Source organism: Lates calcarifer, linkage group LG4 (genome assembly GCF_001640805.2).
Source record: "Lates calcarifer isolate ASB-BC8 linkage group LG4, TLL_Latcal_v3, whole genome shotgun sequence".
NCBI lineage: Eukaryota > Metazoa > Chordata > Actinopteri > Centropomidae > Lates > Lates calcarifer.
Window position 1 is genome coordinate 16617988 of NC_066836.1, and position 13815 is coordinate 16631802.

General features: G+C 39.7%; 1 protein-coding gene across 7 annotated transcripts in view; it reads left to right on the forward strand.

Moving 5' to 3' along the window:
* The first annotated feature begins 431 nt into the window (after window positions 1-431).
* The window catches only part of st3gal3b (ST3 beta-galactoside alpha-2,3-sialyltransferase 3b), a 44450-nt gene continuing 31066 nt past the window's right edge, over window positions 432-13815 (forward strand). For 2 of the 7 annotated variants that reach the window (XM_018677113.2, XM_018677114.2), the window contains exons 1-2: window positions 5613-5967; window positions 7960-8107. In XM_018677113.2, the coding sequence (XP_018532629.1) occupies window positions 7999-8107 (109 nt within the window). In that variant the 5' untranslated portion in view covers window positions 5613-5967; window positions 7960-7998. The other 5 variants (XM_018677108.2, XM_018677111.2, XM_051070108.1 and 2 more) reach the window with 5 other exon arrangements.

The window sequence follows — 13815 nt, forward strand, 5'->3', positions numbered from 1 at the left end:
ATAATTAATTCCCCAAAATTGAAAACAAATATGTCAAGTTTTTCACAAAATCCTGTTGTTTAGAAAAATATGCTGGTGATTGTACAGAGGATCCAAATCCCACAAAACATCTTTCACAATATAAGCTGATTTAAACAAGCTTCCAGTACACTTTCTACTTTCTGGTACAAAGGTCATATCAAATTTCTCCTTTTAACTCTTTGTTTTCCACTACATCTGACACCCACACATGTTCTGAAATGTTACTGGATAGCCAGGTAACCGTTATTGTCAGAATAGCTTGTGGTATTTTTAGAGTGTAAGATGCCAAGTAGATTTTGCTACCCATCTTGTTACTATTAATCAAATCTTTGCAGACAGTACAACAGTCATGTTCATTAGGAATTATTTATACCACCATTTTTCTGCCATTCACATCCTCCCTGTTATTGATTAACTGTTGCTTGAAAAGGGCAGTGACCCAATCAAACAGTGTCTTTTACTGTTTGATGGTTTGGTCAGTTAGCCTCATTCGTCTGTTTCATACTCTGGATTAAATACTTGACAGCTGCAGCTGAAAAGGTACTGTCTGTTTCTACCTAAAGGCTCTTAAAGTAAAAATTAGAGACATATTTCATTAGTCTGAATGATTTTTCTATTTTATTTCTCTTTAAAATTTCACAAACAAAATGTGTTAAATAGCATCATATTTAAAAGCATAACATTATCTCTGTTAAAGGAAGTGCCCTAAAAGCCAACTTCCTTAACCTAAATGATGCAGATTATATCGTTCAAAAAAAAAAAAAAAAAAAAATCTGGCAAGGAAATGTAATGTTTGTTTCACTGTTTGGGTGGGAATCTTTTTTTCCTCACAATCTGTCTCCAGAGATACAGTATCTGTACCAGCATACATCGTGGCTCAAAACAATAACAGGAATTATTTGTGGGCCAAGGATGAATCCATGACCTTGGCCTAGTGGGGCTTAAAATAAGCTCCCCAGTGCACTCCAGGAAGGTAGACAGTGACACTGTAAGAAGTACAGTCCATAAGAAACCACACACACCACAAACATAACCACACACTTTTGTTTGCTAAAACACACAGAGGTTTTTGAGGGGTTTTAGAGATGAATCTGTGCGTTATGTAGCAGGCAAGTACCTTGTAGTGCTTGTAGCAACAGCACACAACTCACCAATTCATCACCATCACTTTTACATTTTTATTTATGTACAGAAAAAACAAACAAGATATAAACCGTTTTTAAAATGAGCTTCACAAATACCAGTACAGATTTTCTCAAAGTTTGAAAAGAGGCGGGCTAGCTGTTTCCCCATTTGCACTCTTTATGCTAAGCTAAGTGAACCATCTTCCAGCAGGTAGCCTCGTACTTAGCAGACAGACATGAGAGTGGTAACCCTCTTTTTTTTTTTATCCAACTCTCATCAACAAAACCATTAAGCTGATGTTCAGAAATGATGAAGTATTCCTTTTAAAATGGTTGAACTTTTCTATGAAGGATTATAAACAGCACAGAGCCCTATACAGCTGTTTCAGAATGTATTTTATCTGTTATGTTATAAGTGAATTAACAGGACTGTTTATTTCTTGTGTTTACTTCAATTGAAGGCTTGAATAAACACATAACATGTGTTTAATGAAGTCATGCATGGGACAGAGATAAAATTCAGGGGCCTGAATGGGAGAGAGCAGATGAACTATGAGAGAGACAAACAGAGAGAGAAGAAAGAATGTGAGAGAGATCATGCCAGGTTCTGCCTTTTGAAGTGTTGAAACTCTTGACTGGAAAGGCGAATCCTGCTTTGTGCATCATCTCACAAGCCCACCTCTTTGAGTGCAATTTTCAGGTACCTTTGGATATTTTATTAGATGTGAATCATTAGTCCAGAGAAAGCAGGCATAATGTTTTACTGCCGTGTGTATGAGATACTGCTGACTCAGTGTGAAATGATGTTGCAAAAGGGGATGCTAGAAATTTGACCTTTTTCATTCTATTGGCTGTTCCTGTTGTTCCAGCACCATTCATTCAGCTGACATTTAAATGAATACGCTTGTTCCCTCTCTTTCCAAAAGTAAAATTGGTCGATCAAAACCAATCTCAAGCTTGTTAGCTTAGCATAAAGACCGCAAGTAGTAAGAAACAGCTAGCCTGGCTCTGTCCAAATTTTAACAAATCTCCATACTGGCACCTCAAAAGCTAGCTAATTAATTTATTACATCTTGTTACTTTGCAGCTGCTAACTGCTAAGGTAACCACCAGTTAAGATAAACTGCAGACATGAGAGTGATGTCAATCTTCTCATTTAACATTTAGCAAGAAAACAAATAAGCATATTCCCTAATTGTCAAACTATTTAAACACAGACAGCAGTGTAACACTAAGTTCTCTGTGTAAATTAGTTTAATTTGCAGTTACATTGCTGACTTAACAGTCAGTATCAATTAGTCCAAGTTTCTAGACATTATGATCATTAATAATAATAAATAACTTATGGAAGTGAGACAGTAAGAGTGAACTTTTGTTCCTTCTGATTGAGGAAAAATTTATGGGTTTTTGTCCTCTGCCACAGGAAGTCTTGAAGTAACTGTAGTCAAGATGATGCCTAAAATGGTAAATAAATAAAACAAAGGGGAAGTGAAAGTGTTGCTCCTTCAGATGCAGTCATGCTAGTCTGCTCCTGAATGCATAGGATCTATTGGATTCCCATTAGCAATTATTTATTTCCTGCTGCCTGCCTGTTAGAGCAAAAGCCTCACCATTGAGTTCATCTATGATTCAGATGATACAACAATCAATTATTTATTTTGTCACAGTAAAGTTTGGCTCCACTCATGTAGGGATTTCACTCAGAGAGATGAGGTGATTACACATGGAGAAGTCTGTTTCCAGTTGTATGTTGTTACTGATTCTGTTAGGAAGTGAGGACATTCTTAATGCTATTTTTGACAAGAAAATACATGTTAATGGCATGGTTCACTAGATTTATTATTATTATTATTAGAATATAAGGGGTTAGAGGTTACAGTAAACACATTTTATCATGAGGTTCACAATCTCAGGTGAACTCTCAGCAGTTTTTGCACAGTAGTAACTGGATTCTCAAAAGCCTCAATTAATACAAGCACATGAAAGGCATTACAGTTTTACTCAACATCATTTCACTGTTTCCATCATCCACTGATCTGTTGTACCTTTAAGCCGCTGGAGTGGGCTTAAATGAGAGCTTGTGCACAGCGGAAACTATCTGACTACACTCGAAGAAGATAAAATGTTAATTCCCTGGATGGACCTGATGGTATCGCTGCTAGTGGCACTGACTCCACATTACACACTGGCTGAAGGATTTCATTTTTGATGGAGTGTGAATTTCTGTTATCAAGACAGACCTGTCACTCAAGACTACACTGATCTGTTACTTATACCCCTGCCAGTTCAAAAATAATTTGAGTAATGGGGCATGATGACAGAGTAGAAGCAGGAAAATCACATTGTAAAATGACTGAGTCACATTTCAAGCCCTGAAGGATCAAATAATTCGGATGTGGCTTCATCTTGGCAGCTAGACTTGTATGTACGGTGAAGCAGATGCATTACAATCTGTGGATGTATAAAGCAAACCAAGCTTTCCCCATCAGGAACATGGCTGCTTACTTACAAATGACGGTGCACTTCAAAGATTTGCTTTGAGAATGGAACATTCCAGCCTCTTGCATTGTTTTCTATGGCCATTGATCATTCCCTCTTGTAAGTCTGATGTAAACAAAAGATCCGTGTGCCAGAGGCCATGAAGTGCTGCCAACTCACCAGGAGTCCCACTTGCCTCACACTTCAACAGGCTAAGTGTGTGTATGTGTGTGTTTGCATGTGTATGTATTTCATTCTCCCGGCTCCTGCTAATCTCCTGACCCCAGATGGAGAACAGTGGGTGAGCAGATTGTATTTCCTGCTTGATTCAATATTAATAGATCAGTATGCTACTCTGCCACACACTCTTTGCAGGGCAAAAACAGAAGACCCCCCCCACCCACACACACATCTAGCCACCCTCTCTTATCTTGGCTCTTGGCCCAGCAACTGCCTATGTAGGATATGAGGCCTTGAGAATGTCGGGGCACAAACAAGGCGCAGATTCTGAGAGGGAAACTGAATTAACAGAGTAACCTGATAAGGTGTGAAGGACGGGACTATGGATCTGCTTCCATCTAACAATCTGCTGTGAGCATCCACACAATGGGGTAAAAGCTCCACTGGGATTGAGAATGACATACAAGGTCTGTAGGGCTCGTATTCATTAAGCATCTCAGCAGAGCAGAGTTATAATGTAAGATATTCTCCCATTCAAATCAGCATTTCTGTTCTTAGAGGCTTGAAAAACTGAGTGTGTGTTCACATTTCTGGGAACACCAGTGCGTGAATCTCTCATGCTGCTCTTCACGCTGCTCTTCATTTTAGTGCTTACAGTTTATGATGAGATTGACAGCCAGTCTTTAGGACTACTTTAAACAGGTTGAGAAAAGTGAACCTGAGCTTGACTGTACATGTGCGCACAGGAACATGGGATGACAGCTCGTATTTCGTGTGCAGTGACAATGCAGAAAGTTGCCTCATATTCTCATATAAATAATCTTAGTGATGGCAGAGTGTGGTTTATCTTGGCCTGACAACAATCTTTTTAAAAGGGAGGAAGTCATTAATAACACAGGCTGTTATAACAACATTACAGGGAGAAAAAAATATTAAGGTATTTATATTTTGTCAAAGAGGAATAAAGGTTAAGGTGTGAACAGGGATCATGCTTACATGTAGCGTGTCTATGGATGTATGTGTGACCCTGATTTTCTAGTATGAATGATGAGCCCTCAGACTATGGCTCCTTTGGGTGTGTGATGTTTAATACACAATTAGGTTTGTAGGTGCTTATGGTTTGTAGATAGGAACATTATCATCCAGGAAGGTATCAGAATGAATCATTGAGCAAATTGGTTTACTCCTGTGTAAGTATGGATAATTTATTTAGGGCTAATAAGAAACAGGAAGCACTCCAAAGACTACACACTTTCTCACACTGTCATCATCACTGAAGGTCTGCTGGATATTGATTCAGGCAGATACTGGCCATAGGATACCAGTGTCTAAACAAGACAGAGAGGACAGCCTGGATTTAAGTGTTTAACTCAAAGACTTGATGCCATATTTTTCCAAACAAAGGCATACAAAATGGGCTTGAATCTAGGATAAACTGACTCACCGACAATCTACCAGACCATAACACTACTTTTAAAGCACTAATAATCCCTTAGCTCTTTGGATTTCAGCAAATTCGACCATGTCTGTGGGATGAGAACATGCCTCTCACCTGTACAGTCAATCACGAAATAGTGCTGGCCAAGCACATACCACTTTGGTGTGGGGGCAGGCGGTTCAACAAGCCCTATACATTATTCCATCTCTGCTGTTGCTGCTGAGCAAGGGCTGTTACAGTCGGGTTGGGGGTCGACGTGTCTGTTGGCTATAAACAAACCCAGCCACAATGGGACGTTAACAGCTGACGAGCAGAGAGGAACACCACGTGAGGAGCCAGATGAAAAGGTACATTCATTTTGGATCTGCTAAAACATGAGGGGGGTATCATAATTCAGGGAAATATCTCATGTGACTGTCGGTGGCAAACCATGTTGCTGTAGACCAGTAAGCTGGCGCCGCTGTTTCTGGCGATGGTGATGGTGATGGTAGTGTTGAGGGAAGACGGTGTCTTTTCCAGTCTTGATGTGAACTGGAGCTGGTGACACATTAGGGGAAACACGCAGTCAGACTGGTCGTCTTCCGCTCATAGAGCCAGGGTACTTTTACGGATTTCATCGAGATGGCTTGGAGAGTGGGAAGAACACGGTCGTTTTATCGGCCAATCCTTTATTTAAACTAAGGCTGGTATTGTTTCTGTCTGGGGGACTCAGAGGAAAAGAAAAAGGTAATGTCTACAATTAACTATTTTGACTGGAAATTGAATTGAGACGTTGCTGCGCCGCGTTTTACTCGCTAATGATTTGGTGGTTCATTTTGGCGAGCCGGTGGTCTTGTCTTCTCCTAACATCAGCCGGATTACCTCCGTATTGTTGTCTCGTCAGACTTTGCTGCCCTCACTGCGGTTACATACCATAATGTGCCCTACATGTACGGACAGGTTCGACCACCTATTGCGGTTGCTGCGGTTCCTAAGCCCACGTCTGGCTACACAAATCCCGAACCAGTGTTGTGTTGTTCCTGTGCTGCAGGCCTGCCGACGGGGATCAAGGCGAATGCCAACGTAGCGTTGTTAGCATAGCGCCTGGCTAACTCAGGCTAACGTTACTGGTTAGCTGTTTGATATTCTACATCTTTTCTACGGTGTTTACTTCAGCTGTTTGTAAATGAAAATAGCTCTGTTCGATATTTCGTTTTTAAAAACTTGAGCGTAAACGCAGTGTTTAAAGTGAGACCAGCCCTCAGGTAATCTTGAAGCAGCCATTGTATGTGAACAGACTGGAGGATACATAGCGTTGAATTATAGGACCAGAAAGTTCCGTTATGTTTGTTTTGCTAACTAGCTGCTCAACTTTCCGTTTGCGGTCGCGCAGCTCGCAGGGGAACCTAACTGCGCGGCGTGGACATAGCCTGAAATACAACGCTTTTATCATCGTGCACAAGAACAAGAAATGAATAACGGTGTGAAGTGAGGTGACGGCTGCTGCTGCTGCTGCTCTTGTTACACAATGATGTGGTGAGTTTCATCGAGGGACAACGGTTTTTCTGTTGCAAAATTGCCTTGTCTCGTCTGTCATGAATACAGTCTGATTATAATTTCGATTTAGTTGTAAAATATAATGTCAAAAGTAATCGAGAAATGCTGCCTGTAGGAGGTAATAGACTATGTCTGACCAGAGTTGTACGGGTGCAGCTGCATATACGTTGTATTATAGTACATGCTGTTGAATTTATTAGAGGTGTCTGGTAGTCAGGCATCTTTCAGAGTATTAAGAATCTGCAGTTTTGTCAGTTAATCACTGGTTACGGTGTTGCATTTAATGTCATACAGTATCAACATGTTGCCTTTTGAGTGACATGAAGAGTAATAACAACTTGCGTTTTTAAGTGAGGAGTAACATTTTGTTAATCAGTTTTAATTTGCATGGTTTTGCAGATATATTACAGGCTTATCTGATCTCCCTGTGCCAAAGCTTCAAAGTCCCTCATTTGCACTTGCCTCTAGCAGTCCTCTGGATGAAATAAAGATGCCCCAGACGAAATTAGATGCATATTTTTGTTTATATATATTTGTTTTTGGGTTGAAAGCAATTGCATATGCTGCCATTACATATAGAAACTTTAGACTTCAGACTTTATTGCCAAGTAAGTTTGCACATACAAGCAATTTGTCTTGGTATATTGGTGCTAAAAAACTGACAGACAGAAAGAAAATTAGAAGTAAGAGTAAGGAATAAAGAGCAAAAAACAAATACTATATGTACAGGGGACATAAATATACTTATAATTTAAATGTAGAAATACAATACAATATACAAATTTATTTGTCCTTGTTCGCATGCAACAAAATTGTGTTTAGTGTATCGAAACATCATATTTTCCGTTATAGTGAGGGTGTGGTTTCCTGTATACGTTCAGTTTTTTGAAAAGGATTGCTCGACACAGCTTGACCGGCTGATAAAGTGTGTGCAGGGTTAATCACTCCACAAACACTGCATCTTTGCTTCACCTCTCTGCTTCTCCTACTTGAGAGGTTTATCAAGGTTCCTCACACGAATGCAGAAAAAACACAGTTATGGTTAAAATTAAATTAAAAAAATTAAAAAAAATTTTTTGCCAATTTTAACCTATGTTATATTTTTATTTTCTGCTGACAGATGAATCTCTCTTTGGAGATCATATGTAAATGTGGTGTCCCTATCCCCTCTTGTTGTTCCAGGTGATGACCTGGATGGTGCCATGTGAATGACTGAAGACCATGAAGCCCACACACAAGCTGCTGTTTGTCCTGTGCCCCATGCTGGTCCTGGGCTTTATTTACTACTCCTCCGGGAAACTACATCTAAACGTTTGGGGCCAGAAGCCTCGTAAGTGACATCTCCAGTTTGACTACAACATTCATTCATCATCTGATCATCCATCTGTCGTAAACCTACTCGTATTTTTATCTGTTTTTATTGAGCAAGTCTGTTTCACATCTGTCTCTGTTTTGCTGTCTGCCTCTCTGTGCTGACTGCCAGTTAGCCCTGCGTCTATTTCAGTGTGTTTTTTCTGTTTTGTTTTATAGTCTCTCTGCTAAACCGTTTGAATATCAAGCTGTGTGTTGATGTCACCAAACCTATCTGTGCTCAGTATTAAATTAGCTTGTCTTTCACCAGACCACCGGATGTTGTAGGGGGAATCTAATCAAATATTCGTGTTAGTTGCTTCATCTCTGCTAATCGAAATGAGCTGATGCACCCATTTAGTTTGTCTCAGATGAGACTGTCTGTGGGTAGGCCTCTCTCCCCTATGTAGGCAACAGCAATAAAACCTGTGTGGTAACCAAACAGATGAAAGCTTGTTCTGCTTTATACAATCCTACGTATTCTCTCATCTGATTTTGTAGATAAGAGGAAATGACATTTTGTGAGTTCCATACTCTGATGATGAAACCCTAAAGCACAAAACGGAAAATGCGGTTTTGCAGTGCCGTTTAATATCATGCTGAGAGTTCATTTCTTCAACTTTTTGCTTAATAATAACCATGACCATTATGATTTGGGTGTAGGTTATGAGTCAGTGTTCCTAGTAGTGTTGAAAGTGTTTTTGAGTCCAAATTTAGAAACTTAGTGATGAGGGACATGGATGTTTGTATGCTGTTGCCATGTGGCTAGGAAATAAGTCTCCAGGTAAAATGTATGATCAGAATCAGCTTGTGCAAACCGATGACGGTGAAGTGGGGGAATTATGTCATACTGTGTGGGCGCCCTGAAATGGCTATTAAAATCCAGCAGATGGGGCTAGAAGATTTCTCTTCAAAGTTGTGGAACTTTCTTTCCTGTGCCTCCTACAGTGTACATTTTCTAGGAAAACATTCTCAGGTAGCAGGGTTTGGCCCAGAAAACACAAATGTCACTGTTGTGAGCCAGACTGAGAGCCTAGCTAGAGAAACAACACTCTGTCTAATGTGTTAAGATTGCGGAAAATGTTTATCTCTCACATGTTGTGTCTTTGATATCCTCACACTGGCTGTATTGGAAAGTTTTGTTAGAGAACTGGAGTTTGGATTAGTCTTATTCTGAAAGGGTAATCCACCCTTTCCTGTTAAGCCCACTCTTTTCCCAACTGCTGCCTGCGTTGAGCAAAAATACAGTCATATTTAGCACTGATCTTAGAGGAGAAGGCACAGGGATTATTTTTAGGGTCAGCAATATGGTGTTTCAGGATGGCTTGTTGATGCCAGGACTGATGCTCTGGTGTACGCCCATCAGTTCACACCGCTCCATCGTAAGTGCTAATTATCAGCTGACTCATCAGGAACGTTGCAACCTCCATCCAAACACTGACCTCACTACTTAAATGTTCAAGTGATGGAGAAAAACATTATACTATATGTAGGAAGCCTGTAAGTGAACTGAGAATGCTCTTCTTCCCTGGTGTCATTACTTTCATTTCAACTCATCACTGTTCCTCAGCATTGCTGTCCCTGTGAGGAGATAAGTGCCTTTGGATTTCCTTGCCTTATGTGCCAAGTGCCAGTGGTGCAAGTTCTGATTTTCTATCTGTAAAGGTATTCTGTTGTGTATTCTACATTTGAACATAGAGCTCTACCATAACAGAGACCTGCGTAAAAGCCAGAAGACAATACTGAAACAAATATAAGAATTCATCAATGTTATTGTCTGAAAGGGATATTGTGCTAGCACAGCATAAGCTTTTAATGTATGTGATAAATCATTTCTTCTAATACTTGTTTATTTTCACATTTTTCATGTACTATGACTTGATTCCTAACTCTGCCTGCTCTTGGTCTCATGGGCAACTTTAGCATTTCAAACTGTCTGTGTTGTTGCACTTGACCTTGCTCTGCCTAGTAAAGTAAGTGATGTACTGTTGCTCTTTGTCCATTTTGTGGTGGCTGTGGCAAACTGTCAAAGTAAAATTTAATTTCACTGCGAGTGTAAATATACTGAAGATTATATGGTTTACATACTGTCAGTGACTTTCATAACTTCCTCCAGCAACTTTGCTTGCTAAACTTTTTGTGTGTTCATTGCTGACAGAGCACATGATCGATAAATGACTGGCTGCAGTGCACATCACAGCAGGTTTTAGTTTTCTGTTGCAACACTTTCCACTTTCTCTAAACTCAGCATTAGTCTTCATAATTCTAAAGCAGGGGAGTAAAAATGCTTTCAACTTTGTACTGTGTCACCTGCATTGGATTGAAATAGTATGCAATCAGTTTATTTTAATAACTACGTGATACCCTTTGATGTGAGGAAAGCCAAAAGAGCGGGGCTTATTTTCTCCCCAGCACACAGTTCAACAGCACAAAAAGGAGAGGAGCTTTGATTGCAGTGAGAAATATTGGCTTTCTGCTGTACTGTGGTGCCAGATGTTTGGCTTAAAGAGGGTCAAAGGGGAAAGATGAGCATGTGGACAGTCTCTCCTGCCCTGCTCCCTGCTCAGCTAAGCTATGCTGTCTGACTGAGAGGATCTGGATAATCTCTGTTCCTCATTCTTTACTTATAGCACGAGACACTAAGTCACTGCTCTAGGGACAAATGGAACATATAGAGGCTTATACCCTGCTCATCATGTACATCATTATGAATGTCCCTGTAGTTATGTTATACTTTTTTTTACTACCATAAATATATTGCTTGAAAGCGACAGTGTGTTCTTATTTATCAGGCTCTTTAACTTGTGTCTGCTTGCAACAGAAAACATAGGTTTGGGATACACTGGGTTATAAAATCCAGGTGAAAGAGTTGCATACTAATTGATGAATGATGAGCCTTATTAATACAGAATCAGAGCCTTTAATAATGCATTAGTAGTATTTTCAATAAGTCCTTGCTCTGATAAGCTGACTACCTGTAAAAAGTGTGCGTGGTGCTTATAACAGTGGGCTGTTTGTGCCTTGTCCTGTTCCTCTTCTTTAGCCTCAGTTTTATGATTAATCCAGAGTTGTTTAAGCAATAATGTCTGTAGGCATTGATCAGAGCAAATTCTGTTCCCTTTTGATGATTTTTAATTTTCTTTTTTGTTGGGATTTTTGTCTATTTTTCAAGCAATGACTGGGGGCAGCATTTCCTGTGGCTTTTTGTTTTATAGTATCCTTTGACTACCGGAGAGTGTCACTTTCACAGCAGGTTCATGTGACCGTTGTCATTCTTTTGTCAGCTTGAGCGGACGTTTGACTGTTGTAAGGCTAGAGTGATGAGGGGCCCATGTCCACTTTACCTGTGTCCTTTCAACAGCAGAGTCTTCTTTTTCCACCTAATGTAGTTAGCCTTTAAGTCGTACTCATTGTTGCTGCTCCAGTTGAGCTCTCAGTTAACATGGTTAAGAATTGCTGTGGCTGACACACAAAGGCCCATTAGCTGCTGCTTTTATTTTTTTTTCCCAGAGTCTCATTCAACTCTGAAAGCACAATTAAAGCCCGGTCAGCTGCGATGAAATAAATTCACACTGTCTGCTGTATTGACGTGTTAAAATGAGAAAATAGGCTTTTTATGCAGCTGTACAAGTAATGCATTGATGGCTGCCTGCACAGACACGATCAGGAGCTCTTGTTGTTAATGAATCAAACGTTCTGTCGCCTCCAGCTCTCTCTGTAATTGCTGGTTTTGAGTGTCAATATGTTCAATTACAATACAGCCGTTGTCATTGATCTGTAGTCATGTTGTGAGACAACTTTGAAAGTTTAAAACAATGATTTCATTGATTTTCCTCAGTGCAGCAAGGCAGGAATAATAGTAATGCATTTATGACGTGCAGTCAAATCACTCTAATAACCATTTAGGTGTCTCAGAACAGTAACAGAAAGATAGTAAGTAGGAATAACTACACTGGTTGACAAACACTAAGTGATGGAGAGTAAAAAGCCACTGTAAAGAGAGTTAAAACTGCTGAAGTCAAGTGCTCTAATGATGTCCCACTTTTTACCAGATAATGGCTGCAGTGAAGCCTGTGGTTGAAAGATGTGGTTGAAAATGCAGAAAATTTGGACCATGTGCTGATTTTTTTTTTCCACGCTGCTGTTTCCAAGATCAATAATGAACCTTCAAGGTCAACAACTTAGCTGTTTGCCAACTGATTAGAATAGAAGAAAGAATTGATTTTCTTTTGAACTTCCCAACAGCATCAGCCCTTATACTTTGTATGCTCTGGTGCTATTAACAGTAGTATCACCTCAGGGTGTTAAATCACACTTTTAATTATCACCTGCAGGGTGAGAAAAGACTGAGCCACCCAAGCTGCTATTTACAACTTTTAACCCTGTTGATTTCCAGTAAAATACTTCTCTAAAATAAACCATTGAGGTAGTTCATAATAATGTTGTCATCACAAGATGAATCTGTTTGCTCACAGTGATTCTGTGTGAACCAGATTTTTCAAAAAGATTTTTTAAGAATGTTTCTATACTTTGCTCATACATCTGTAGCAATATATGATCCTTCATAATGGGCTTCTCATTCCCCCCTGTTGTTTTCAGTGCTTCTTTAGTATTAAGGTCAACAGCTGCTCAAGGAGCGTGCTCTAAATATTCTCAAACGCAGCTTAGTTTTCATAATCAGGGATCGCCTTCTCTTGTCTTGGAAATGTAGTGGTACACCTCTGCCAAATCAACTGGAGCAGAGTTTGAAGCGAAGTAATTGGGGAAATGTGATCTGCCAGAAGCCCGCACATGGAGAGGCAGTGTTGCACTTGCAGACTATTAAAAAAGAAGACATCTTTGTACAGATTTTGCTGTCTTTGTGCTGTTTTTGTCCTTGCTCTGTTCGGGCTTTGTGTTTATTCATCCGCATTTGGGTGAAATGACACTGCAGCTGTCCCCTGTCTATTTTGATAGAGACGATGGACTAATTTCTTCTTATTTTTTTCTCTAAAACCTGTGCAGGTTTTTTGTTTGAAGCTAGCTCTCCTTTTAATTAAAGGCCTCCAGTCTCTACCTGTTTACTAAAACTAATTATAATCATTAAAAAGGGGAAGGAGAGAGGTGATGTATGGAAATTTCCTAAATCTGAGCGTAATAACACCGTCTCTGTGTTTGCCAATTGTTTGTGTGTATGTTTTTGTGCACACCCGCTGTCTTGTGTTTTGCTGAAGCTAATGTTGAAACCATATTTTTTTAATCATTGTACTATACTTGTACAAGTACTTTGGTCTTGTTTCATAGTTTTATGGTTAATAGTTGCTTCCACAGTTCTACAGTGATGATCTTACTTCAGTGTCTTAACCCCCTTTTGTTTACAGACAATGATGCAGAAGAGGCAACTGTAGTCCTGACTAAAGGGACTGAAGTTAAAAGAATTCCAGGTAGAGGCACTGAGACTCTGCCCATATATACTGGGTGACCTGTGAAGCGGGTGATTTTAAACTGGGCTGTTGAGGGTTTTTTTTTCCTATGGAATATATATCTGCTAACTCAGCAATGAAAGCTTTCCATTTTTACCACTTTCATCTACCTATCATCATTTTAATGTTTGCTTTATTATCAGAAATATTTGTGCTCATTCACTCATTCAGTCCTTGTGGGTAACTCAATACACCACCATAATAATGGCAAAAACACAATCAGGGC